Source organism: Oncorhynchus tshawytscha, linkage group LG24 (genome assembly GCF_018296145.1).
Source record: "Oncorhynchus tshawytscha isolate Ot180627B linkage group LG24, Otsh_v2.0, whole genome shotgun sequence".
Classification (NCBI taxonomy): Eukaryota; Metazoa; Chordata; class Actinopteri; order Salmoniformes; family Salmonidae; genus Oncorhynchus; species Oncorhynchus tshawytscha.
The window spans coordinates 6,092,438-6,117,573 of record NC_056452.1 but is presented as its reverse complement, the minus strand read 5'-3'; the positions used below and the strand labels follow the sequence as shown (position 1 = coordinate 6,117,573).

The 25,136-nt window shown below is 41.3% G+C and overlaps 3 protein-coding genes across 3 annotated transcripts in view; 2 read left to right on the top strand and 1 right to left on the bottom strand.

Annotated features, from left to right (window-relative positions):
- Nucleotides 1-371: 371 nt before the first annotated feature.
- On the top strand, nt 372-5,931 carry nmt1b (N-myristoyltransferase 1b). Its single transcript, XM_024387056.2, has 12 exons — nt 372-464; nt 742-853; nt 1,114-1,258; nt 1,445-1,566; nt 1,899-1,990; nt 2,139-2,255; nt 2,538-2,708; nt 2,882-2,996; nt 3,175-3,345; nt 4,615-4,782; nt 5,043-5,180; nt 5,473-5,931. The coding sequence occupies exons 1-12, from the start codon at nt 445-447 to the stop codon at nt 5,491-5,493; spliced, it is 1,392 nt and encodes a 463-aa protein (XP_024242824.1). The 5' UTR covers nt 372-444; the 3' UTR covers nt 5,494-5,931.
- LOC112223819 (sperm axonemal maintenance protein CFAP97D1) lies at nt 5,893-9,629 on the bottom strand. The gene is made up of 6 exons (XM_024387057.1): nt 9,491-9,629; nt 9,176-9,246; nt 8,802-8,923; nt 8,118-8,241; nt 6,247-6,315; nt 5,893-5,984 (listed from the first exon to the last, which is right to left on the bottom strand). The coding sequence occupies exons 1-6, from the start codon at nt 9,609-9,611 to the stop codon at nt 5,967-5,969; spliced, it is 525 nt and encodes a 174-aa protein (XP_024242825.1). The 5' UTR covers nt 9,612-9,629; the 3' UTR covers nt 5,893-5,966.
- An 11,822-nt stretch (nt 9,630-21,451) lies between these two features.
- The window catches only part of svild (supervillin d), a 110,940-nt gene continuing 107,255 nt past the window's right edge, over nt 21,452-25,136 (top strand). The window contains exon 1 of the mRNA XM_024387060.2: nt 21,452-21,856. The gene's annotated coding sequence lies outside the window, so the exon portion shown is untranslated. The remainder of the gene's footprint in view (nt 21,857-25,136) is intronic.

Sequence of the window (25,136 nt, the reverse complement as noted above, 5' to 3'; positions counted from 1 at the left end):
ATACGGACAGTTTTTTTTTAAAGGTATCCTTTTTAAAGGTATCTGTGACCAACAGATACATACCTGTATTCCCAGTCACATGAAATCCAGAGATTAGGGCCTAATGAATTTATTTCAATTGACTGATTTCCTTATATGAACTGTAACTCAGTAAAGTCTGAAATTTTTGCATGTTACGTTTATATGTTTGTTCAGTGTAATTACCACTGACAAACAAATAGCCCCGTTCAGCCACTTCTAGCCACATCTACTGTAGTCCCAGGCATGTTATTGGAGTATAAACATTGTTTTAAGTAAGATATGTATGGGGCAGCCTGGGCGGGGTAGAGATGGGGGTGGGGGACTAAGGCGGTCACTGTCCTCCCCTAACTGTCTCTAAAGATAAGAGACAAAACCACAAGTGCCACACATATTCAGTATTGTGGTCTCTCTCTCCGCTCTACAATGACTGATTCAAACCTTCCGTAAGTTAATCAAGTAACCTATTTTACGTTTGATGTACTTTTGAAATTTCCCTGTGACATTAATCCTAAAAGGACATGATTTTGCATGTGTTGTTGGGTGTTACTACTATTTACAGTAAAATAGTATGGTTATTATTACAGTAGGCAATACTGATAGAGATGTTGCAAGCTAAAGCATGACGGTGCAATACATCTGACTTCAAAGTGTCAATGTTTAAATTGTGTCCCTGCATGTAAATGAATCATTAGTATCCTATTGTTATCATTTTTATTTTAGTGACAAGAACTTGGGGGAAGAAAATAGTGGCGGTCTGAAAAAAAGGAATAAGCAGAAGAAGAGTAAGGAGGATGCCTGGAAACTTGATGGACCCAAAGACCCGTTTGCTATGGTACGAGTGTGTGTGTGTCTGTGTGTGTGTGTGTGTGTGTGTGTGTGTGTGCGAATATCTATTAACTGTATAAGTTGTGATCCTTAAATATGAGAAAGAGAGTACTGTGAAAAACAGCAAGTTGAGGCCTCCCACAAATGCTCTCATAAAATCGGATCTACAATCAGATCACCCTACCACTATTCTAACCATAATCATTTGGACGAAAATAACATCTGTATCAGTGCCTAGAGTGATCAACACTGTGTGTTTCTCCCCAGCTGGATGCTCTCCCGGAGGAAAAGCAGCAGGAGATCCAGAGGGCCCTGCACCTCTTCTCCCTGGGCAAGGGCCTCCCGAGGACCCTGGAGGAGGCCAGCAGACGCCCCTACCCCTTCTGGAACACCCAACCTGTCCCCAAACTAGGTATGGTACTTGTATGGTACCCAAACTTGTTGTAGGGTACATGGTTGATTCAAGACAGAGTAAAAGCTAAGAGATTACAATAACAAGCCAATGTAAACCAGCAATGCTATCCAGAACCCTTTATTTATCCCTTTATCTGTCTCTCTCTCATTCTCATATTCTCTCTCTCTCTCTGTCACACTCCAGGTGACGACAATGCCACGACCCATGGTCCTATTGAGGTGGATAAGGTCAGTGTTCGTGAGGAGCCTTACAGTCTACCACAGGGGTTCAGCTGGGCCCCCCTGGATCTGGGGGACCCTGCTGTGGTGAGTGACACTTCTCCCCTTCCTTCCTTACTGAGGCCTTAGCTGTTGTTGGATGCTGTCACTCTTTTGTTTGTGAGCGTGTTTGCATGTTATGGCTCTCTCTCTCTCTCTCTCTCTCTCTCTCTCTCTCTCCAATTCATATTTCAATTAAAACTCTATTGGCATGAATGTAAAGATACAACAATATTCCCAAAGCTAATCGAAGTCAATGTCAAAGTAAAGCTAACCGTATGTTTATAGTAAACATTGGATTTGATTCAATTGGATTCAATCGATTAATCAAACGAAAACACTCTCCCACTCTGGCTACCCTTCTCCCCATCCCTCCCCAGCTGAGGGAGCTGTGTGCTCTGCTGAATGAGAACTATATGGAAGAGGATGACAACACCTCCAGGTTTGACTTCTCCCCTGAGTATCTGCTGTGGTGAGTGAAGTTTACAGCATCTGAATGTATCTTTGTTTTGGTCTGTAGAAAATCCAACTTACTATCTAACTATCCACTGCAACTCCAGTGGGTGGGTAGTTAATTGTGTTGAAAAAACGTTATTTCTCTCTCTCTCTCTCTCCTCCAGGGCCCTGTGCCCCCCAGGTTGGTTGCCCCAGTGGCATTGTGGGGTAAAGGTGAACGGCAATCAGAAACTAGTGGGCTTCATCGCTGCCGTGCCCACTAACATCCGCATATATGACACGTGAGTCAAAAGAAGCCATCCATATGGATGGCCATCCGTTTTTGACGGATACAAAATCTCTGTGTGGTGCAACTATTGAGTGAAACAATGTAGTAGAGCATTGTTGAATACAGAAACAGTCTGGCACCCAGGCTATAAAATGTTAATTATTGCATGCAGTATAATAATACAGTAGTAAACAAAGCATTATATCGTAAGCTTCTTGCTAGAAGCCCAAGTAAACATGGGTATAGCCTGGGTGTCGTGACCAAATGTGTTCCTCACAATGAATGGGTTCCCTAGGGAGAAGAGGATGGTGCAGGTCCACTTCCTGTGCGTCCACAAGAAGCTGCGCTCCAAACGAATGACTCCGGTGCTCATCAGAGAGGTCACCAGACGGGTCAACCTGCAGGGAGTCTACCAGGCCGTCTACACTGCCAGCGGGGTACTGCCCAAACCTGTAGCTACCTGCAGGTGGGTGCTACACACACATACACAAATGTAGACACACACTCAGACACACACACAATATATGTAGACTTCACTCTAGACAGACTTTCTGAACACACAAGTTAGTCAAAAAAATATCTATCTGTTTCTCTTCTACTGTTTACGCCCATTTCCATCCTGTGTGTACATGTTGGCAGGTACTGGCACCGCTCTCTGAACCCACGCAAGCTGATCGAGGTGAATTTCCCCATCTCCAGCCTGAGGGGCAACATGACCGTCCAACGAGCGCTCAAGCTCAACCGCCTGCTTGAAGTTAGTGTGTGGCTGGTGCCCCCCCCTGTGGCCAACACAATGCAACTACTACCAGACCCACTTAAATACACTGCAATACACTGCAATCACAATCTCATCCTGTGTGTACAGTGGCTTGATACTGAAAACTGGAATTGACCCCAATCCTGCCCTTTCTCTCTCTTTCCCGTTCTGTCAGGCTCCCAAAACAGCAGGTTTGCGGCCCATGGCAAAGGGTGATGTGAAAGGGGTACACATGCTCCTTCAGGGGTACCTCAAGAAGTACCACCTGGCCCCCGTCCTGTCTCCGGAGGAAGTGGAGCACTGGTTGTTACCACGGGAGAATGTGATTGACACCTACGTGGTGGAGGTTGGTGTCCTTCCAATACCTTAGTCAGTTAGGCAAATTATTATTGTTCTCCGGGCTTTGGCAGTCCCTTAAAGCTGACAACCACAATAGGCTAAACAGTGCCAATGGCCGCCCCAGGCACATTTGTTCATGTTTTTGTTTTGAGGAAAAATAGAATCCAGCATTGTGGTAAATAAAAATATATTTGTTGTTCTACCACATGTTGAAATGATGTGAAATGATGTCAGAGGGGGGGGGGGGAACGGTGTTTGTTGTTTGAAATAACACTTTTGCTGCTGTAATATCGCAAAGCGACGTGGCAATTTCACCGCTATGGATTACAGCTTTAAAGAGTGACTGAACGCACCGATTCTGCATGTGTTTCTCTGTGGCTCATTAAGAAAAACAAGATATCAGTCTTGGGGGTGTGGTTCGATGGGGCAGTTACTGATGTTTGTCCCCCATGAGACACTATGGGAACAAAGCAAGTATTACTTCGTCAAAATAGCCCAAATGAATCTAAGATAACTCAAGAATCTGTAATTAATTTAGAATGTTTTTTGCCGAGGAGGAGGTTTTAGTGGCCCAATTTTACATCTGGTGTTTGGTGCAGTATTTCTCAAGTAAATAAATGTTGTCTTATGTAAACAAAGTCAGATCCGCTGCACTGATGGGCAAGTCAGTGTCACTGTCTGTGTGTTCTGTGGTAGGAATGGATAGAGGCAATCACCACAGCTGTGTATCATGCGTTAGTGGGCAAGTGAGCATTGTCGAAATCAAAACCTAACCGTCCATGACTCAAGTAAGTCATGACGAACTAACTTACAAAACGTAGTTTTGGATGAGATTGAATTTATGAACAAAATGATTTACACTTTGCAGTCAATTTGACACGAGAATACATTCTTCTGACTAAATTCGATGCCACATATGCCATATCAGAAATGTTGTTTATTGCCTTCAGTTGAGCTTCAAATCGTACTACCAACAGAGTTTACTCAAAAACGTGATTTACCTGTGTTTTATACATATTTCCACACTATGATGTTGGAATAATAGAACATTATGATAATGTCCTTCTAGTATAAGAGATGTTTGAAAAGACAAAAAAAGTGTTGGCCTGCCAGGTGGTAAATTAGCTAATAGACCAATAAGAAAAAGAGCTCCCAAACTATCTGCCAATTACAGCTAGTTTTCAGTTTTCCTTTATTCTTATTAAGTGCAGGTAGTCCTTCCATGTTTCAGTCCCTTTTCTTCTCCAATGAACACCACCCTGTTTCCCTGGCACAGAGCTCTGCTGGTGTGCTGACAGACTTTGTGAGTTTCTACACCATGGTGTCCAGGGTGTTGAACCATCCGGTACACAAGGGGCTGAAGGCAGCCCATTCCCTCTACTGTGTCTCCTCCTCCACTCCACTGCCTGACCTCATGGAGGATACTCTGTTCCTGGCCAAATCTGTGAGTGTGTGTGTCTGGGGGCCAACGTTTATGTGTGTGGGTAAACCTGTGAGTGTGTGTGTGTGGGCATCAAAGCTATAGCTATGACTGTGTGAGGGCTACATCTGAGTGTGTAGGGGCCACAAATCAAATCGTGTGTGTGTGTGTGTGTGTGTGTGTGTGTGTGTGTGTGACGAGTTAATGAGTTTATTCATACTGTATCAATCCCCTTGGCTAAATGCTCTTTCTCTTTCTGTCAACTCTCTTTCTCTGTGATACAGAAAGGCTTTGACGTCTTCACTGTTCTGGATCTGATGGAGAACACTTCTTTCCTGGAGAAGCTCAAGTTTGGCATCGGGGACAAGAGCCTACACTACTACCTGTACAATTGGAGATGTCCCACTATAGGCCTGAAAATGGTAACTATCACTGCAGTATCTGTTATGAACCTACCCCTTAAGCTGACTCTTAAAATCCTTACTTCTAGAGGTCATTTGGAAAGTCTTACCTTACCATAACTCACTTGCTACATATACATTGTGTATAAATGGATTGTAATTATGTTGATGACGGTACGTACCGGCAATCCCAACTGGAAAGAAAATTGTGTTCACAAAAAATATTTTAAAAGCTATATGGATTGAGAGGTGTAATCCATAGAGTTTGTACTGTGCAAAATAAATGAGCAATAATTATTTATTATTTTGACAGGTTGGCTTGGTGTTGCTGTGATGTCCATGACCACTGATAGGTGAAGACGGTGGACCAATCCAGGGTTTCCCAAACTCGGTCCTGGGGCCCCCCCTGGGTGCACATTTAGTTTTTCCCCTAGCCCTACACAGCTGATTAAAATAATTAAAGCTTGATGATGAGTTAGTTATTTGAATCAGCTGTGTAGTGCTGGGGGAAACACTGGACCTATCAACCAGCAAAAACATCTGAGCCGTCTATTTAAGTTTGAACTTTGACCTGCACTACTATTTGTTCTGAGGCCTTAGCTGATGGCTCGGGCACAGATAAGAGGGCCATGATACTAACCAACCCAGATGAATACAGCAGGCAATGACAAACAATGTTATCTCAAACACACAATAAACACAAATGATGGAAGTGACACAAAAATGAATAAAGTTACCATGAGTTAAATGTATTGAAGTCTTACAAGTATGTGGCAAAATGATTGCATTTTGATTGTGGTTGTGATTCTAGACCAAGTTCAGCATCTGGGGGGGAAGCATGTAAAAACTTAGGAAACAGAAATGTCGAAGACTTCAAACATGTATTTGCAAAGTCCTTCCCAATGGGCAAAGCTGGTTGTGATAATGTCCTTTCAACCAGCTTTGCAGGCTAGTTTCTATCTTGCTCTTTATGGAACATTCCATGGATAAACAGGATATCAATGAGAAACAACTCTCTCTTGAACGTGTTCATACTTAATAAACGTTTAGTTTTGCTGCTATGGAAAGTAGTAAGAGTGCTACTAACCTTGTGCTGCTTTGGCGGCATGGGCTGTTCAGGGTACTTCAACAGTCTGTTCACATAACCTCTTGTGACCTAGGAAAGATCACTGAGATGAGGGTTTCATTGTCATTTGGGACTAAGCTGTGGTGGCAAGTTGGCAACTCCATACACTACCCGTCAAAAGTTTTAGAACACTGACTCATTCAAGGGTTATTCTTTATTTTTACTATTTTCTACATTGTAGCATAATAATGAAGACATCACAACTATGAAATAACACATATGGAATCATGTTGTAACCAAAAAAGTGTTAAACAAATCAAAATATATTTTATATTTGAGATTCTTCAAATAGTCACCATTTGCCTTGACAGCTTTGCACACTCTTGGCATTCTCTCAACCAGCTTCATGAGGTAGTCACCTGGAATGCATTTCAATTAACAGGTGTGTCTTGTTAAGTTCATTTGTGGAATTTCTTTCCTTCTTAATGTGTTTCAGCCAATCAGTTGTGTGGTGACAAGGTAGGGGGGTATACAGAAGATAGCCCAATTTGGTAAAAGACCAAGTCCATATTATGGCAAGGACAGCTCAAATAAGCAAAGAGAAATGACAGACCATCATTACTTTAAGACATGAAGGTCAGTCAATACGGAAAACTTCAAGAACTTTGAAAGTTTCTTCAAATGCAGTCACAAAAACCATCAAGCGCTATGATGAAACTGGCTCTCTTTAGGACCGCCACAGGAATGGAAGACCCAGAGTTACCGCTGCTGCAGAGGATAAGTTCATTAGAGTTACCAGCCTCAGAAATTGCAGCCCAAATAAATGCTTCACACAGTTCAGGTAACAAACACATCTCAACATCAACTTTTCAGAGAAGACTGTGTCAATCATGCCTTCATGGTCGAAAATGTTGCAAAGAAACCACTACTAAAGGACACCAATAATACGAAGAGACTTGCTTGGGCCAAGAAACACGAGACATGGACATTAGACCAGTGGAAATGTGTCCTTTGGTCTGGAGTCCAAATTTGAGATTTTTGGTTCCAACCGCCGTGTCTTTGTGAGACGTGCTGTGGGTGAACGGATGATCTCTGCATGTGTATTTACCACAGTAAAGCATGGAGGAGGAGGTGTTATGGTGTGGGTGTACTTTGCTGGTGACACTGTCTGTGATTTATTTTTAATTCAAGGCACACTTAACCAGCATGGTTACCACAGCATTCTGCAAAGATACACCATGCTATCTGGTTTGGGCTTAGTGGGACTATCATTTGTTTTTCAACAGGAAAATGACCCAACACACCTCCAGGCTGTGTAAGGGCTATTTGACCAAGAAGGAGAGTGATAGAGTGCTACATCAGATGACCTGGCCTCCACAATCCCCTGACCTCAACCAAATTGACATGGTTTGGGATGAGTCGGACCGCAGAGTGAAGGAAAAGCAGCCAACAAGTGCTCAGCATATGTGGGAGCTCCTTCAAGACTGTTGGAAAAGCATTCCAGGTGAAGCTGGTTGAGAGAATGCCAAGAGTGTGCAAAGCTGCCATCAAGGCAAAGGGTGGCTTTTTGAAGAATTTCAAATCTAACTTATATTTTGATTTATTTAACACTTTTTTGATTACTACATGATTCCATATGTGTTATTTCATAGTTGTGATGTCTTCACTATTATTCTACAATGTAGAAAATAGTAAAAATAAAGAAAAGCCCTTCAATGAGTCAGTGTTCTAAAACTTTTGACCGGTAGTGTACATTCACACAAACACTACCAGTATTGTGAGGTATATTTTGTACTGCAGTCTCTCTATCTCATTCTCTCTCTCTCTCCCTCTGTCACACACACACACACACACACACACACACACACACACACACACACACACACACATACTTTGAAGTCATCCAGCCATGTCCTGTGGTCGTAGACTGACTTAGTCATGTTGATCTTCTTTAGAATGGCCTGGTTCTCCAGAGAAATCTTCACCAGCTCCCTGTTCCTTAGGTCTGCGCTCACACTGGACACGCAATGGGGAAACGTACATGAGATTACATTGTCTCTGTAACCATAGAATACAACGTGTAAGAGGGTTTATAATCCTGTACTAAACATTTATTAAGTATGAACACACTGGAAACACAATGGGAAGCTACATGAGAATGTCTTGAATAGGTGTTACCTTAAAATCTAACATCTAATACAGTTTATAACCCTTTACAGTTTACTAACTATCTTTTAACTTTATATTAACTGTTTCACAGAATACAGTTTGAGAAAGGGGCATTCTCATGCCAACCACGTATGAAAACCAAACTCACAGCTAAGTATCTAATCAATCACTATCAAGAAGGCAATCCATTCGAATAACTTTCATGATGGAAATCCCTTGTTTCATCACATTCAACAATATTCATGTCATGACGTCAGTGAATATTCTTGCATTCGCAAATCTCAGGCTATGTTCAAGTTAATAAAGAATAGTGGAACCCTGGTGTTGGTATACATAGATATGGCTCAGAAAGATATGATTCCCATTCATAATGGGGACATAAGTAGCCTAATGTGACGTGTTCCCACCTGGGTTTGGGCTGGTACTTGTTCCAGTTGTCCAGGCCTCCTTTGGTGCCCATGGTGCGGGCGATCCTGGACACCAGCAAGCGGTTGTCCCTCTCCAGCTCCATCAGACGCTCCTGCTCCATCTGACAGGGACATTCAGTGTTTCCTCTACCATCATTATACTCACCCCTATTTGGCTATCCAAATAGGGGTGAGTTTCCACAAGAACAAAGATCTTTAGCTTTAAGATCAATGTTCGTCAATTGCTTACCATGATCTTAGCGCTAAAGAGGATCTTTATGTTTTTGGGGAAACCGACCCTAAAACACAATAGAATAGAATCACATAGAATAGAACATAGTAGAATGGTTCTAAAGGTACCAGTGCCACCCTACCTGAATCTTTTTCATCTTTAGATGACAATGCAGATATGTGCTGGGGGCTTTGTTGTCAACCATTTGTTTAGCTGTAAGACATTGAAATATGTTAGTAAGAATATTGAATGAAAATAAATTCAGGTGACAGATTTGGAAAAATATGGGGATACTGGTTTTCTTGAAATAACAATGTTTTTATATGACACTACTGCAGATGTGATATTGGCTGCCTGAATCACAATGCACTCAACTGTTTATGTTTAAAACACATTTGAGGTTAAAACACATTTGTGATAAAGATGTGTCCTAGCATATTAATCAAATTAGCCTTACTTTTCTGCATTCTGTCCATGTGGTATTTGTAGTGTTGGCCATCCCACATTTTTCTCAAGTTATTGTATTGTCCAGTGGTCCCAACAATGGCTGGGAAAGCCAAATAATCTGCTCTGTTCATTGCGATATTTAGATAGCACCAGACCACTCAAAAATAAACAATCGTCAGTTTAAACAGCATCAAAATTGATATTCAAATGTATGAGAATCTTCATTTGGAACCCGGTGACCAAACATTCCACTTTTGCGCTATTATGACACACGACATTGCGACCACAGGCGCGCGCAAAGGCTTCATATTTTTGCGCTGAAATTCCGATTGGAAAGGGAGAAGGTGATACCTAGTCAGTTGTACAACTGAATGCCTTCAACTGAAATGTGTCTTTCGCATTTAACCCAACCCCTGTAAATCACAAATGCGTGAGGGGCTGCCTTCATTGGTTTGCGTACAAGTTGTTTTACTTCTGGTAGACAAATATTTGGAGTTGTTCTCCAAATGTTCATCAGCCTACATACCTTTACGCACAACCCAAATAAATACGCACATACATCGAAATAGGGTGTCGCTTTCAGACGGGTAATGTGATAAAATTGCATCGTGGAACAGACTTATAGGGCAAATACATATGAATTCAATAACTTTTTCATAAATGTTTGCAAGTGGTTCATGGAAGAAGTGGTCAGAAAGTGACTTTTTGGACCTGAATGCCAAAACATTCAGGAGATAGACGTGCTCAAAGTTCATCTATTTTGCATGCCACACCATCAGCTCTGACTAAGGCCTTGGGGTTGATATGTAAAGCTTATTAAACCTCTTAAAGGTTTGCCCCCTTTTTTCAATATCTGCCTAAAATGACATACCCAATTCTAACTGCCTGTAGCTCAGGCCCTGAAGCAAGGATATGCATTTTCTTGGGACCATTTGAAATGAAACACTTTATAGTTTGTGGAAATGTTAAAGGAATGTAGGAGAATATAACACATTAGATCTGGTAAAAGATAATACAAAGAAAAAAACAACCGTTTTGGGGGTGTTGTTTTGCACCATCATCTTTGAAATGCAAGAGAAAGGTCGTAATGTATTATTTCAGCCCATGTGCAATTCAGATATTGGCCACTAGATGGCAGCAGTGTATGTGCAAAGTTTTAGACTGATCTAATGAACCATTGCATTTCTGTTCAAAATGTTGTGTCAGGACTGCCCAAATGTGACAAATTTGTTTATTAAATAACTTTTCATATTCAAAACTGTGCACACTCCTCAAACAATAGCATGGTATTCTTTCACTGTAATAGCTACTGTAAATTGGACAGTGCAGTTAGATTAACAAGAATTTAAGCTTTCTGCCAATATCAGATATGTCAATGTCCTGGGAAATGTTCTTGTTACTTACTTACAACCTCATGCTAACCGCATTAGCCTACATTAGCTCAACCATCCCGCAGGGGTTAAAGTGCAGAGATCCCATCAAGAGCAGTGTGCGGGTTTCTTATTTTTTCTCATATTTTTTCACATACCAAACCATGCCATGACACAATCATGTCTTCATCAGTGGAAAAGAAAAACAGTGAGTTTTATATCATCTAAAACCTCACAAACAAGGTTGTCAAACTATTTATAATTTCTTGAAAAACATGTTTTCGAATAAAAACAGATTATTTTTTGTTTTGCCTTCAACATTACTTACAGTGGCAAGAACAAGTATGTGAATCCTTTGGAAATACCTGGATTTCTGCATAAATTGGTAATACAATTTGATCTGATCATCTAGGTCACAATAATCGGTGGCGGAACTAGAGTTTTATTCATGGGGTGGCCAAGGCTACTTTAGGGTGTCCATAGACTATGTGTCACACCCTGGCCTTAGTTATCTGTGTTTTCTTTATTATTTTGGTTAGGCCAGGGTGTGACATGGGTGATTTATTGTGTTTAGACTTGTCTAGGGGATTATTAGATTTATGGGGTTGTGTTCAGTGTAGTTGTCTAGGTAAGTCTATGGTTGCCTAGAGTGGTTCTCAATCAGAGGCAGGTGTTTATCATTGTCTCTGATTGGGAACCATATTTAGGCAGCCATATTCTTTGAGTATTTTGTGGGTGGTTGTCTCCTGTGTCAGTGTTTGTGCCACACGGGACTGGTTTCGAGTTTTCACATTTCTTGTTTTGTATTCTGTTCATGTATAGTTTCTCTGATTGAAGAACCATGAGCTTTAACCACGCTGCATATTGGTCCTCCGATCCTTCTCGCCTCTCCTCTTCGGAAGAAGAGGAGGAAATCCCTTACACTATGACAGAAAATGTGTGTGTAATACTAACCTGGCATCTAAGGAGCATGAATGAATCCTACGATTGCTGATTAGAGGTAGAAGTGATAATTCACTTAACCCGGAGTTCTTCAATGTGGCAGATAGTGTGGTCCAAGGGTTACTTCGCTAGAATTCTTTAACATACTATGAATAGTCAGTGTCTCGACCTCAGAACAGAAGCTCACTCTCTCCCTCTCCATCTCTCTGTACTGTACTCACATACTGGGTAGACTTGGGTCACTCTGTTTTCATGAATATATAATCTGGGTTGAACATCCAAAATATTTTCAGAAAATAAAGCTCAAGCACCAAGGAGATTACATAAATTGCATAGTTTATTTACAACAAAAAACACTGCAATTTGGCATACCAGGTGTCAAGCAGAAATGGACTTGAAAAATATAAATAATTTTGGTGCCCATCAATATTAAACATTTACAGTATCATATTTATGCTCATATATATCATGTTAAGTAATAGCAATGAAAGGTTTTGGAATTGGCCAAATCAAGACCAAATTAAATCTGTGTGACCTGATACCCTTTGGATTTATCATTTTAGAATGTCAGTGTACCAGCTAGTACACAGTGCAGGTTTTAATCATGACCAAAGGGATGGGCTAAGTGCCAAATTATCCTAGGTCGATTTAAAACAGCATAATTCTGCGGTTCTGGTGAGAACTGGCAAAATGTTTCACAAACTCATCCATGTTGAGGGAGTGTGCCCTCCTTGACTCAACACTGAGAATTCCGAGGTGACTTAACCTGTCATCAACCATTGTTGTCCAAAGGGGGGTTTTAATCCGTTTTAAAGCTGAGAAGCTTCTCTCGCAAGAAGCTCTGCTGACTGGTGTAACAAAAGAAATTGAACAAAGTCGAAATAGCTCATGGAAGACCTCTTTCCTCATCACCATATTTGTTTGTTTGTTGGTCCTTTGCACCCCAGTATCTCTACTTGCACATTCATCTTCTGCACATCTATCACTCCAGTGTTGGATTGCTAAATTGTAATTATTTCACCACTGTGGCCTATTTATTGACTTACCTCCCTAATCTTACTACATTTGCACACACTGTATATAGACTTTGTTTATCCCATGTGTAACTCTGTGTTGTTTGTTTCGCACTGCTTTGCTCTATCTTGACCAGGTCACAGTTGTAAATGAGAACTTGTTCTCAACTTGCCTACCTGGTTAAATAAAGGTGATATATATATATATATATATATTTAAATAATAAGGTTCTAGAAACACAACAAAGTCAAGGAGAGTAGACGGTCTGTCCCTTCCACTTTTCTCTCTCCTATCAAAAAAGCTGCTTGGTTTGATGAACCTCGTGTTTGAGGTCCTCTAATTCTGACTCAAAGGTCTGAGCAACGGCAAACAGAGGCTACCCATTCAAGAATGTTGTACTCTTTGGGTTGTCAAGCACCTGATAAAAGATAGCTCTTTGGAAACGCACCATCACTTTGGTCACTATTTCTACAGTGCCTTGCGAAAGTATTCAGCCCCCTTAAGTTAATACTTTGTAGCGCCACCTTTTGCTGCGATTACAGCTGTAAGTCGCTTGGGGTATGTCTCTATCAGTTTTGCACATCGAGAGACTGAAATTTTTTCCCATTCCTCCTTGCTAAACAGCTCGAGCTCAGTGAGGTTGGATGGAGAGCATTTGTGAACAGCAATTTTCAGTTCTTTCCACAGATTCTCGATTGGATTCCGGTCTGGACTTTGACTTGGCCATTCTAACACCTGGATATGTTTATTTTTGAACCATTCCATTGTAGATTTTGCTTTATGTTTTGGATCATTGTCTTGTTGGAAGACAAATCTCCGTCCCAGTCTCAGGTCTTTTGCAGACTCCATCAGGTTTTCTTCCAGAATGGTCCTGTATTTGGCTCCATCCATCTTCCCATCAATTTTAACCATCTTCCCTGTCCCTGCTGAAGAAAAGCAGGCCCAAACCATGATGCTGCCACCACCATGTTTGACAGTGGGGATGGTGTGTTCAGGGTGATGAGCTGTGTTGCTTTTACGCCAAACATAACGTTTTGCATTGTTGCCAAAAAGTTCAATTTTGGTTTCATCTGACCAGAGCACCTTCTTCCACATGTTTGGTGTGTCTCCCAGGTGGCTTGTGGCAAACTTTAAACGACACTTTTTATGGATATCTTTAAGAAATGGCTTTCTTCTTGCCACTCTTCCATAAAGGCCAGATGTGTGCAATATACGACTGATTGTTGTCCTATGGACAGAGTCTCCCACCTCAGCTGTAGATCTCTGCAGTTCATCCAGAGTGATCATGGGCCTCTTGGCTGCAACTCTGATCAGTAATCTCCTTGTATGAGCTGAAAGTTTAGAGGGACGGCCAGGTCTTGGTAGATTTGCAGTGGTCTGATACTCCTTCCATTTCAATATTATCGCTTGCACAGTGCTCCTTGGGATGTTTAAAGCTTGGGAAATCTTTTTGTATCCAAATCCGGCTTTAAACTTCTTCACAACAGTATCTCGGACCTGCCTGGTGTGTTCCTTGTTCTTCATGATGCTCTCTGCGCTTTTAACGGACCTCTGAGACTATCACAGTGCAGGTGCATTTATACGGAGACTTGACTACACACAGGTGGATTGTATTTATCATCATTAGTCATTTAGGTCAACATTGGATCATTCAGAGATCCTCACTGAACTTCTGGAGAGAGTTTGCTGCACTGAAAGTAAAGGGGCTGAATAATTTTGCACGCCCAATTTTTCAGTTTTTGATTTGTTAAAAAAGTTTGAAATATCCAATAAATGTCGTTCCACTTCATGATTGTGTCCCACTTGTTGTTGATTCTTCACAAAAAAATACAGTTTTATAGCTTTATGTTTGAAACCTGAAATGTGGCAAAAGGTCGCAAAGTTCAAGGGGGCCGAATACTTTCGCAAGGCACTGTATGTCCTATAGTGCTCATTATCAATCAGTCGTGAAATCTTAAGCTTGTTTTAGGCTGTCTTCTACACACTGTTTGTACACTTATTTTGCAGTGTTCTGCAATCTCTTCAACCTCCTTCCATAGTTCTCCAAAATAACCCTCACTTCTGTAGTCCTGTAATGTGTCTGTAAGGGCACCTACTAGATCCACAGCCCTTGCTAGGTCAAGAGAGCTTGATTGGAGCATGCAGAAAGACATTTGGCATCACCAAGCACTTTACAAAAGGTAACCAAAAGTCCTAAGAAATGTAAATCTATCCAAGAAAGAAGGCCGCTTGCCTCCACTGATCTATCACCACTATTTTTAAGTGTGATATCCTGTCGCACTTTCAGAACTGCTGGAAGCCTGTATCTGCATGCCCACCTTACATCTGTAAGTCTCTGTAGTTCCCTGGGATGCTGCTGTGGATACAGCTCTTTCTGAACTCCAAGCCACTTGAGATGAACGCACGAGCCAGATACAAAGTTATGAAGCTTATGCAGGAGAGCAAAAAAGGGAACTGCCTCAGCCACTGATTTTACAGCATCGACAAGAACCAAATTCAAACAATGTGCACATAAAATGCAAATCTTGCACTGTTTTTAACCCGTGCAGACACACCAGAATGCTTTCCGCTCATGACAGATGCACCGCCATAGCCTTGCCCCACAAGATTATTTCTGTAGCCCAGACCATGTTTTTCAAGGCAATCAATTTTCATTTTTGTGAGATCTACTGCATCTAAGCTTTCAGCTGACTGAAAGTGTAAAAAACTTTTGTGGATGGCCCCGTTGTAATAGTAGCTCACTGTCACGGTCATCGTCAAGGAAATGACCGGACCAAGGTGCAGTGTGGTAAGCATTCATTCTTTTATTTTAAATGTCTCCAACAAAACTGTTAACAAATCATTAAACAACAAAACAAATGTGAAGCTCTGTAGGCTATACATGCCATTATCAAAGACAACAACCCACAAATGAGAAGAGGAAAAAAGGCTGCCTAAGTATGATTCCCAATCAGAGACAACGATAGACAGCTGTCCCTGATTGAGAATCATACCCGGCCAAAAACAAAGAACCAGAAAGCATAGACTTTCCCACCCGATTCACACACTGACCAAACAAACATAGAGAATAAAAGGATCTCTACGGTCAGGGTGTGACACTCACAACTAAAGACATTTGTTATTTTTTCTTTAAATCTTTGGTTTCATCTGCAATTACAATAAAACCTTCACTTTCTTTTACTTCTCTTATGATTTCCCTTTGTACCATCTCAGCTAAACCCTCAAGAACTTTGTTCTGGATTTGGTGGCTTGTGTACTTAGCATTGCCACATGCATGCATCCTTTTCTCTATGAGAGGGTCATGCTTTGCTATTTCTTCTAAGATTGTTAAAAAAATGACCCTTGTTGTGAGAGTCATCAGACTCTAGATTACCTCTCTGCTCTATATTTTGAGTGGCATTGAATAGGAGCACATCTGCAATTGTTTTAATGTAAGTACAGTTTTCCCCCACTTTCTTTTTCCGAGCCTCATTTATGACATCTAACATTGATGAGTTGCTGTCAATAGCCCTTTTATGCTGATTCCAAGCATACATAGCATTGATATGATGCTCTGCCTTCGAATGGAGCTTAAACCCAGAATCTTTAAACAGCACCTTTATCCAGTTACAAAAACCTGACTGTGATGTGAAGGTAGATTCAGGTGTATTGGGCAGAGAAAAATGCCTACAGTCGAAACAATAAGTTGAATCTTGATTTACAGAATATTCAAGCCATGAATTATCCTCCTACCAGGAGCTGTTGAAAGTCCTGGGAAATGTTTTCAAACACGTCTGTACAGGACCCACTTCTCTGGATCTTGAAATGTCGCGTCGAGCCATCCCGGATCCGGGATCGTGAATACAGCCTCAAGCTCATTACCATAAAGCAACGTTAACTATTCATGAAAATCGCAAATGAAATGAAATTAATATGCTAGCTCTCAAGCTTAGCCTTTTGTTAACAACACTGTCATCTCAGATTCCCAAAATATGCTTCTCAACCATAGCAAAACAAGCATTTGTGTAACAGCTAGCGCAGCTAGCATAGCATTTAGCATAGCATTTAGCGTTAGCATCAGCAGGCAACATTTTCACAAAAACCAGAAAATCATTGAAATAAAATTACCTTTGAAGAACTTCAGATGTTTTCAATGAGGAGACTCTCAGTTAGATAGCAAATGCTCAGTTTTTCCTGAAAGATTATTTGTTTAGGAGAAATTGCTCCGTTTGGTGCGTCACGTTTGGCTACCAAAAAAAAAACGAAAATTCAGTCTTCAAAACGCCGAACTTTTTCCAAATTAACTCCATAATATCGACTGAAACATGGTAAACGTTGTTTAGAATCAATCCTCAAGGTGTTTTTCACATATCTCTTCATGATATATCGTTCGTTGAAAGCCTCCTCTCTCCTCTCAATCACTGGATGACTGCGTGCAGCTTGTAGATTACGCACCAATTTAGACAAAGGACACCGGGCGGACCCCTGGTAAATGTAGTCTCTTATGGCCAATCTTCCAATGATATGCCTACAAATACGTCACAATGCTGCAGACACCTTGGAGAAACGATAGAAAGGGCAGGCTCATTCCCGGCGCATTCACAGCCATATAAGGAGACAATGGGAAACAGAGCTTCAAAAATTCTGCCCATTTCCTGGTTGAAGTTTCATCTTGGTTTCGCCTGTAGCATGAGTTCTGTGGCACTCACAGATAATATCTTTGCAGTTTTGGAAACCTTAGAGTGTTTTCTTTCCAAAGCTGCCAATTATATGCATAGTCGAGCATCTTTTCGTGAAAAAATATTGCGCTTAAAACGGGCACGTTTTTTTATCCATAAATTAAAAGAGCGCCCCCTACATCCAAGAAGTTAAATACACGTTAAATAATGTGTCATATCTCTACACATGTCCTTTTGGGTGCTCGATACCAGTTGGGAAGGGCTCGATGACATCTCCTGGCAGCTCTGGCTCACTGTCGTGCTCAGAGCCAGAGGTCTCTGTGTCAATCCCTTGATACATATATATATATATACATATAAATAACACAAGAACCATTAGTGCATAATCACAATTAAAAATGCCACAGCCATCAAAACAAGAACACACATGAATCAACAACCAACATTTTAAAGTGAGCCTTAATCTGACAAAATCATCTATTACAAGCTGAAGCTAAACGTCAATTCTTAACTGGTAGATGCTCTGACCTGGTGGTAGTAGACTGGGTCCTTGTGAAGTCTGACCACACTGACTCTGACTAGTCTCAGGTAGGGAGATGCTCTGGGGTCCAGTGGTGATGCAAGGCCTGGGGTCTGTTTGCACCTGATCTGCCCGTTTGTGCTTCTTCAAAAAGAAGTCTGATATCTCTCCCTTTCTTTTCATGCTTAATTGACCCTATGCAAAAATAAGTACATGGTAACATCTAAGGATCCAATTACCCACATCTTAGTCCAATCTCAATATTAACTACAAATCCCCATTATCATAACTGTACCTTAAAATCAACTACCAGCCTGAGTTACTCGTTAGTTGATGGCTAGCCCTACTCTGCAGTAAGTAACTTAGCTAGCTATAATTCCGTACACCTTTACGATAGCAAACAGGCTATCTGCAAATTGTGGTAATATTTTGAGTAACGTTAACAGATTGATAATAACAATTGTTTGTTTTAAGTTCAAGTACGAGTATCTAACCGAGTTAACATTAACGGATTCCCAATAGCTGAATACTGACAGCTGTAGTCTACAAATTACCCCACATTAGCTAAACATTCGTATACTGTAACTTACGACACTGCACATTATATGCGTGTATTACTAGCACAGATGTAAACATAATGTTAGGCTAAATTGGGAACCAATCTCTCTCATCTGATTAATTTTCTGTTAACAGAGCCAAAGGTCTAACGTTAACTTACACAGCGACTCAACTTTCGTAAAAGTTGTTCAGGAAGCCTAAACCGATGCTAAACCTTAAAACTTCCTTCAAATACGATGCTTTCGCCAATTGCGAAAAGAGCTTGTGGAGCTGTGGAAATATTCTATCTTCTTCTTCTGCATGTTCTTCTTCTTCTTCTGTATCTCGCAACCAACGTTAATGTTCTCCAGTCCTCGTCCTCAATTTTGATAAATGTGCTGCCGAATGTCAAAATAAACGCTTATTTCAACAAGAGGTGAAATTAGATGTCAATCAGCATCAAACTGCCAGTAGTGAATTCAATTCTGGCGTGGCACCCCGAGTTGCCATCAGATATCAGGGATGTCCAGTGCAAACCCAGGCACCCCTCTGGTTCCACCCCTGACAACATTAGACAAACAGTCTGCTTAAACTAATAACACACAAATAATTATACGTTTTCATGTCTTTATTGAACACACTGTATAAACATTCACAGTGCAGGGTGGGAAAAGTATGTGAACCCTTGTATTTAATAACTGGTTGACCCTCCTTTGACAGCAATAACCTCAACCAAACGTGTTCTGTAGTTGCGGATCAGACCTGCACAACGGTCAGGAGGAATTTTGGACCATTTTCTTTCCAAAACTGTTTCAGTTCTGTCACGCCCTGGTCTTAGTATTTTGTGTTTTCTTTATTTATTTGGTCAGGCCAGGGTGTGACATGGGTTTATTTTGTGGTGTGTTTGTGTATTGGGGTTTTTCGTAGGTTTTGGGATTGTGGCTTAGTGGGGTGTTCTAGCAAAGTCTATGGTTGCCTGAGGCGGTTCTCAATCAGAGGCAGGTGATTCTCGTTGTCTCTGATTGGGAACCATATTTAGGCAGCCATATTCTTTGAGTGTTTCGTGGGTGATTGTTCCTGTCTCTGTTGTCACAAGATAGGCTGTATAGGTTTTCACGGTCTGTTTGTAGATTTAAGTTATTTCATGTATCGTTCATTTTCCATTAAAGAACATGAGTAACCACCACGCTGCATTTTGGTCCGACTCTCCTTCGATGGAAGAAAGCCGTAACAAGTTCAGGATAATTATTGGGATGTCTGGTGTGAACTGCTCTCTTGAGGTCATGCCACAGCATCTCAATCTGGTTGAGGTCAGGACTGACTGGGCCACTCCAGAAGGCATATTTTCTTCTGTTGAAGCCATTTTGTTGTTGATCTACTTCTGTGTTTTGGGTCGTTGTCCTGTTACATCACCCAACTTCTGTCGAGCTTCAATTGGCGGACACATAGCCTAACATTCTCCTGCAAAACGTCTTGATAAACTTGGGAATTCATTTTTCTGTTGATGATAGCAAGCTGTCCAGGCCCTGAGGCAGCAAAGCAGCTCCAAACCATGATGCTCCCCTCCACCATACTTTACAGTTGGGACAAGGTTTTGATGTTGGTGTGCTGTGCCTTTTTTTCTCCAGACATAGTGTTGTGTGTTCCTTCCAAACAACTAAACTGGAGTTTCATCTGTCCACAGAATATAAAGGGAGAGAGTATAAAGGTTGAAATAAGACAGGACGGGTGCATCATGTTACACGAAATCACATAAGCATACTTGATAGGCTAGCAAGCCCTCTTTGACGCAATATTCTGACTTGATTGGCCTCTTTCAACTGACTCAACTTGAAGTTGCATCATAGAGAATTTCTATGGCAGAAGTGGATGCTGAGTTCGAATCAAGCAGCGCGTCGAACAAAGTTGGTGAAGACGAATGTTCTGAATGGACAACAGTAATAGCAAAAACTGGAACAAAAAAGGAAATTGTCTAATGTTGGAGTAGAGGATGTGTGTATGAATGATAATGAATCTCTTATTGTTGGGATGTGTTTGTTGAGTAAGGATGCATATGTGGGAAACCCATTTGAGGTGTTGAAAATGGTGAAGTATGCACTGGGAAAAGTGGAGTCTCTCAGAGTGACCAGGAGTGGTCTTATTAAGATTAATTGTATTTCTAAGGAACAAAGGAAGATTGCAGTGAGCTTCAAAAGAATCCGAACAACAGAAGTTTTGTGTTTTGAACTTGGGAGTAGAGCACCCGCCAAAGGAGTCATCTCAGGAGTGACGACGGATGTTCAGGTTGAATACCTGAAGAAAATTCCTGGTGTACTTAGTGCTCTGCGTCTGACCCGTTGGGTGAATGGAGAAAAATAAGAAAGTCTGTCAGTTCTGTTGTTTTTTGATAAAGAGCAAATACCTACGCATGTAAAGCTTGGTTATGTAAGATATTCTGTACGAGCTTTTGTCCCCAAACCATTGCAGTTTAAGAATTGTAAAGGATTTAGCCAAGTTTCAAGTGTGTGTAGACGGACAGAGTATATTGAAGAACGGTGTGTAGAAGGACGCCAGTATTGCAATTGTTGTGGGAATCATGATCCTGAGCTCCTGGAGTGCCCTGTCAGGGTGAAGGACATTGAGGTGGCAAAAGTTAGAGCGATCAATTGAAAATTGATCTCTATGCGGAGGCAATTAAAATAATTGAGAAAACAAGTGATGCTAGTGAAGATTTGGTAGTGGAGGTTCCCTCCCAGGTTCGTTTATTTATTTATTGCTTTGGTAGTTGTTTTGTGTGTATTTTGTTCCATTTTTGGGAATCCTGTTTCCATCCCGCACAGTAGGTGGCAGGATGCACATAAAATTGTGCGATCGCCAATATACCATAGAAGAAGTAGAAGCTGTAGTGTCTTGTCCGCGAACAGCAGGAGTGGGCGGGCTTTCAAGTTTTGAAGCTATTGGAAAGTAAAATACACACCACACTTCAAAATCGTAGGGCACTGGGTAGGCTTTTAGCACCCGATGTGGTTGTGTATTTGGAGTTTCTCATCGCCACTTCCAAGTTACCGTGGGAAAGTCACAAACTACAGTATCCTAACTGTAGGATATATCGTAGTAGGATTTATTTATCAACAGTTGAAGCCTGTTGCCTCCCGCTGTTGGACAAAAACGGCATTTTCATTCGCTCTAGCTACAGTTTCAGTGGACTTGGAAGTTTAAATCCTTTCGTGAATTAAAATCGAAAGAAAACCCACCTGGCCGTCTGGTAACTGGTTCAACAAACTGCAGCAGAAGGGGAATGTGGTTTGTTGACGATAGCCAATCCTTCCGCTGGCTGTTCTCCATTTGAAAAACAGGTATGAAGGCTAGATATTATGTAGCAATTGATCTGTTTTGAAGTTACGCGCGCGTTTCATGAATTAATATATATACACATTTCACGCCATACATTCATTGAGTTAGTCATTTTCCTTCGTTTGTAAACCATTTTTCTATAATTACATTTGCCATTTTCCTATCAAAAACACACGTCACCAAATTACATCACTACAAACACTGCACTGTAATTGAGTGTTTCTTAATGTTGCCAGTTATGTTCTAGTAACTGTTCTGTGATATTGAAAGATGTCATTCAATTGCCTGAAAGACAACTTGTCTGCATAGATTTTGTCGGAGAAGTAGGTCTACTGCTGTAGTCTACTAAACTGATCTGTATATATAGGTGGGTGTGTGTATTTTGTGTTATGCTCAAAGATCAACTGCTCACTCAGACTTTGATGTTAAGGGCAACATTGTGGTGTAGATGGTGGGAGGGATGAACAGTAGACCGGGTCCAGGGATACTCCCCCTAATTAAAAAAATAAAATACAATTTATAACGAATTTCCTACAATTCTACAGTTTAGAAAAAACATTTTAATTAACCTTTACTTAACTAGGCAAGTCAGTTAAGAACAAATTCTTATTTACATTGACGGCCTACCAGAAGGCAAAAGGCCTACTGTGAGGATAGGGGCTGGGATTAAAAATATAGGACAAACACACATCATGACGAGAGACCTAAGACAACAACAGCATGGCAGCAACACATAAAAACACAACATGACAGCAACATGGTACAATCACAAAACATGGTACAAACATTGGGCACAGACAACCGCACAAAGGGCAACAAGGTAGAGACAACAATGCACCACACGAAGCAGTCACAACTCAGTAAGAGTGTGCATGACTGAGTCTTTGAATGAAGAGATGGGGATAAAACTGTACGGTTAAGTTTTTTTTTTTTTTTGCAGCTCGTTCCAGTCTCTAGCTGCAGCATATTGAAAAGAGGAGCGACTCAGGGATGTGTGTGCTTTGGGGACCTTTTAACATAATGTTACTGGCAGAACGGGTGTTGTATGTGGATGATGAGGGCTGCAGTAGGTATCTCAGATAGGGGTAGTGAGGCCTAAGAGGGTTTTATAAATAAGCATCAACCAGTGGCTCTTGTGACGGGTATACAGAGATGACCAGTTTACAGAGTAGTATAGAGTTCAGTGATGTGTCCTATAAGGAGCATTGGTGGCAAATCTGATGGCAGAATGGTAGAGCACATCTAGCCGCCCAAAAGCACCCTTACATGCTGACCACACCACTCGCGTCGCATGCTAAAATAGAAGTTGCCTCTCCTGCCTCTCCCATCTCCTCATTGGTTTATAGAAGCAGATACCCACATGGGTATCTCCTCATTGGTTATACCCACGTGGGTGATTGAAAGACGAACTGAAGTCGGTCGTCATCATGGTAATACTATTAGATGCCAATCGCCATATAAAGTCCAAAGAAGAAAAAGCCTGGAAGGAGGTGCGATGACTAGAAACAATTCGGTTGACAGTTTTATGTGTGGATTAATTGGCAACGTAGAGGACCTTGTGCATTTCAGGTAAAATAACTCAACATTTATATCCCAGGACAAATTAGCTAGCAACAGCAAGCTAGCTAAATAGGACAAATTAGCTAGAACTGCAAGCTAGCTAGCTAAATTGCCATAAATGTTTAATGCTTTTCGACCTGTCCCCTAATTAATATAATTGGTTTTGAGTTTGTTTTGATATTTCAACCTGTGTGTCGTGATCGCGTTTGTTGTGGGGGGACAAAATCAATTTGCACTCGACCGGTTTGGGTACGATGTTACCTGCCGACCTATAAATTTACATCTCCTTAATCTAGCATGGGTAGGGTGGTCATCTGAATCATGGTTAGTTAGACAGCTGTTGTAGAGGCAATCAAGTCTAGATTTAACCTTAGCCTGCAGCTTTGATATGTGCTGAGAGAAGGACAGTGTACCGTCTAGCCATATTCCCAAATACTTGTGAGGTCACTACCTCAAGCTCTAAACCCTCAGAGGTAGTAATCACACCGGTGGGGAGAGGGGCATTCTTCGTACCAAACCACATTGTTTTGGAGGTGTTCAGAACAAGGTCAAGGGCAGAGAAAGCTTGTTGGACACCAAGAAAGCTTTGTTGTTAACACAAAATCCGGGGAGGGGCAAGCTCTGAGTGTAAGACTGTATCATCTGCATATCTGCATATGGATGAGAGAACTTCCTACTGCTTAAGCTATGTTGTTGTTGTAAATAGGGAAAAGTGTGGGGCCTAGGATTGAGCCAAGGGGTACTCCCTTGGTGACAGGCAGTGGCTGAGATGGCAGATGTTTGGACTTTATACACTGCACTCTTTGAAAGAGGTAGTTAGCAAACCAGGCCAAAGACCCCTCAGAGACACCAATACTTCTTAGCCGGCCCACTAATGAAACGGTCTACCGCAGTGGTTCCCAAACTTTTTATAGTCTTGTACCCCTTCAAACATTCAACCTCCAGCTGCGTAACCCCTCTAGCACCAGGGTCAGCGCACTCTCAAATGTTGTTTTTTGACATCATTGTAAGCCTTCCGCGCACACACTATACAATACATTTAAACATAAGAATGAATGTGAGTTTTTGTCGCAACTCGGCTCGTGGGAAGTGACAAAGAGCTCTTATAGGACCAGGGCAATAATAATAATAAATCATTTTGCTCTTTATTTAGCCATCTTACATATAGAACCTTATTTGTTCATCAAAAATTGTGACTAACTCACCACAGGTTAATGAGAAGGGTGTGCTTGAAAGGATGCACATAACTCTAGAATGTTGGGTTGTATTGGAGAGGGTTTGTCTTAAATAATTTTCCACACACAGTCTGTGCCTGTGTTTAGTTTCTTGCTATAGTGAGTGCCAAGAATCCACTCTCACATAGGTACGTGGTTGCAAACGGCATCAGTGTCTTGACAGCGCGATTTGCCAAGGCAAGAAACTCTGAGCACCGCTGTATCCAGAAATCTGTCAGTGGCTTCTGATTCAATTAGATTTTCCCAGAACCTCTTGTTGCAATTTCGATGAGGCTCTCTTGTTCAGATATCAGTAAGTGGACTGGAGGCAGGGCATGAAATGGATAAAGAATCAAGTTGTTTGTGTCATCAGTTTTGGGAAAGTACCTGCGTAATTGAGCACCCAGCTCACTCAGGTGCTTCACCATATCACATTTGACATTGTCCATAAGCTTGAATTCATTTGCACACACAAATCATACAATGATGGAATGACCTGTGTGTTGTC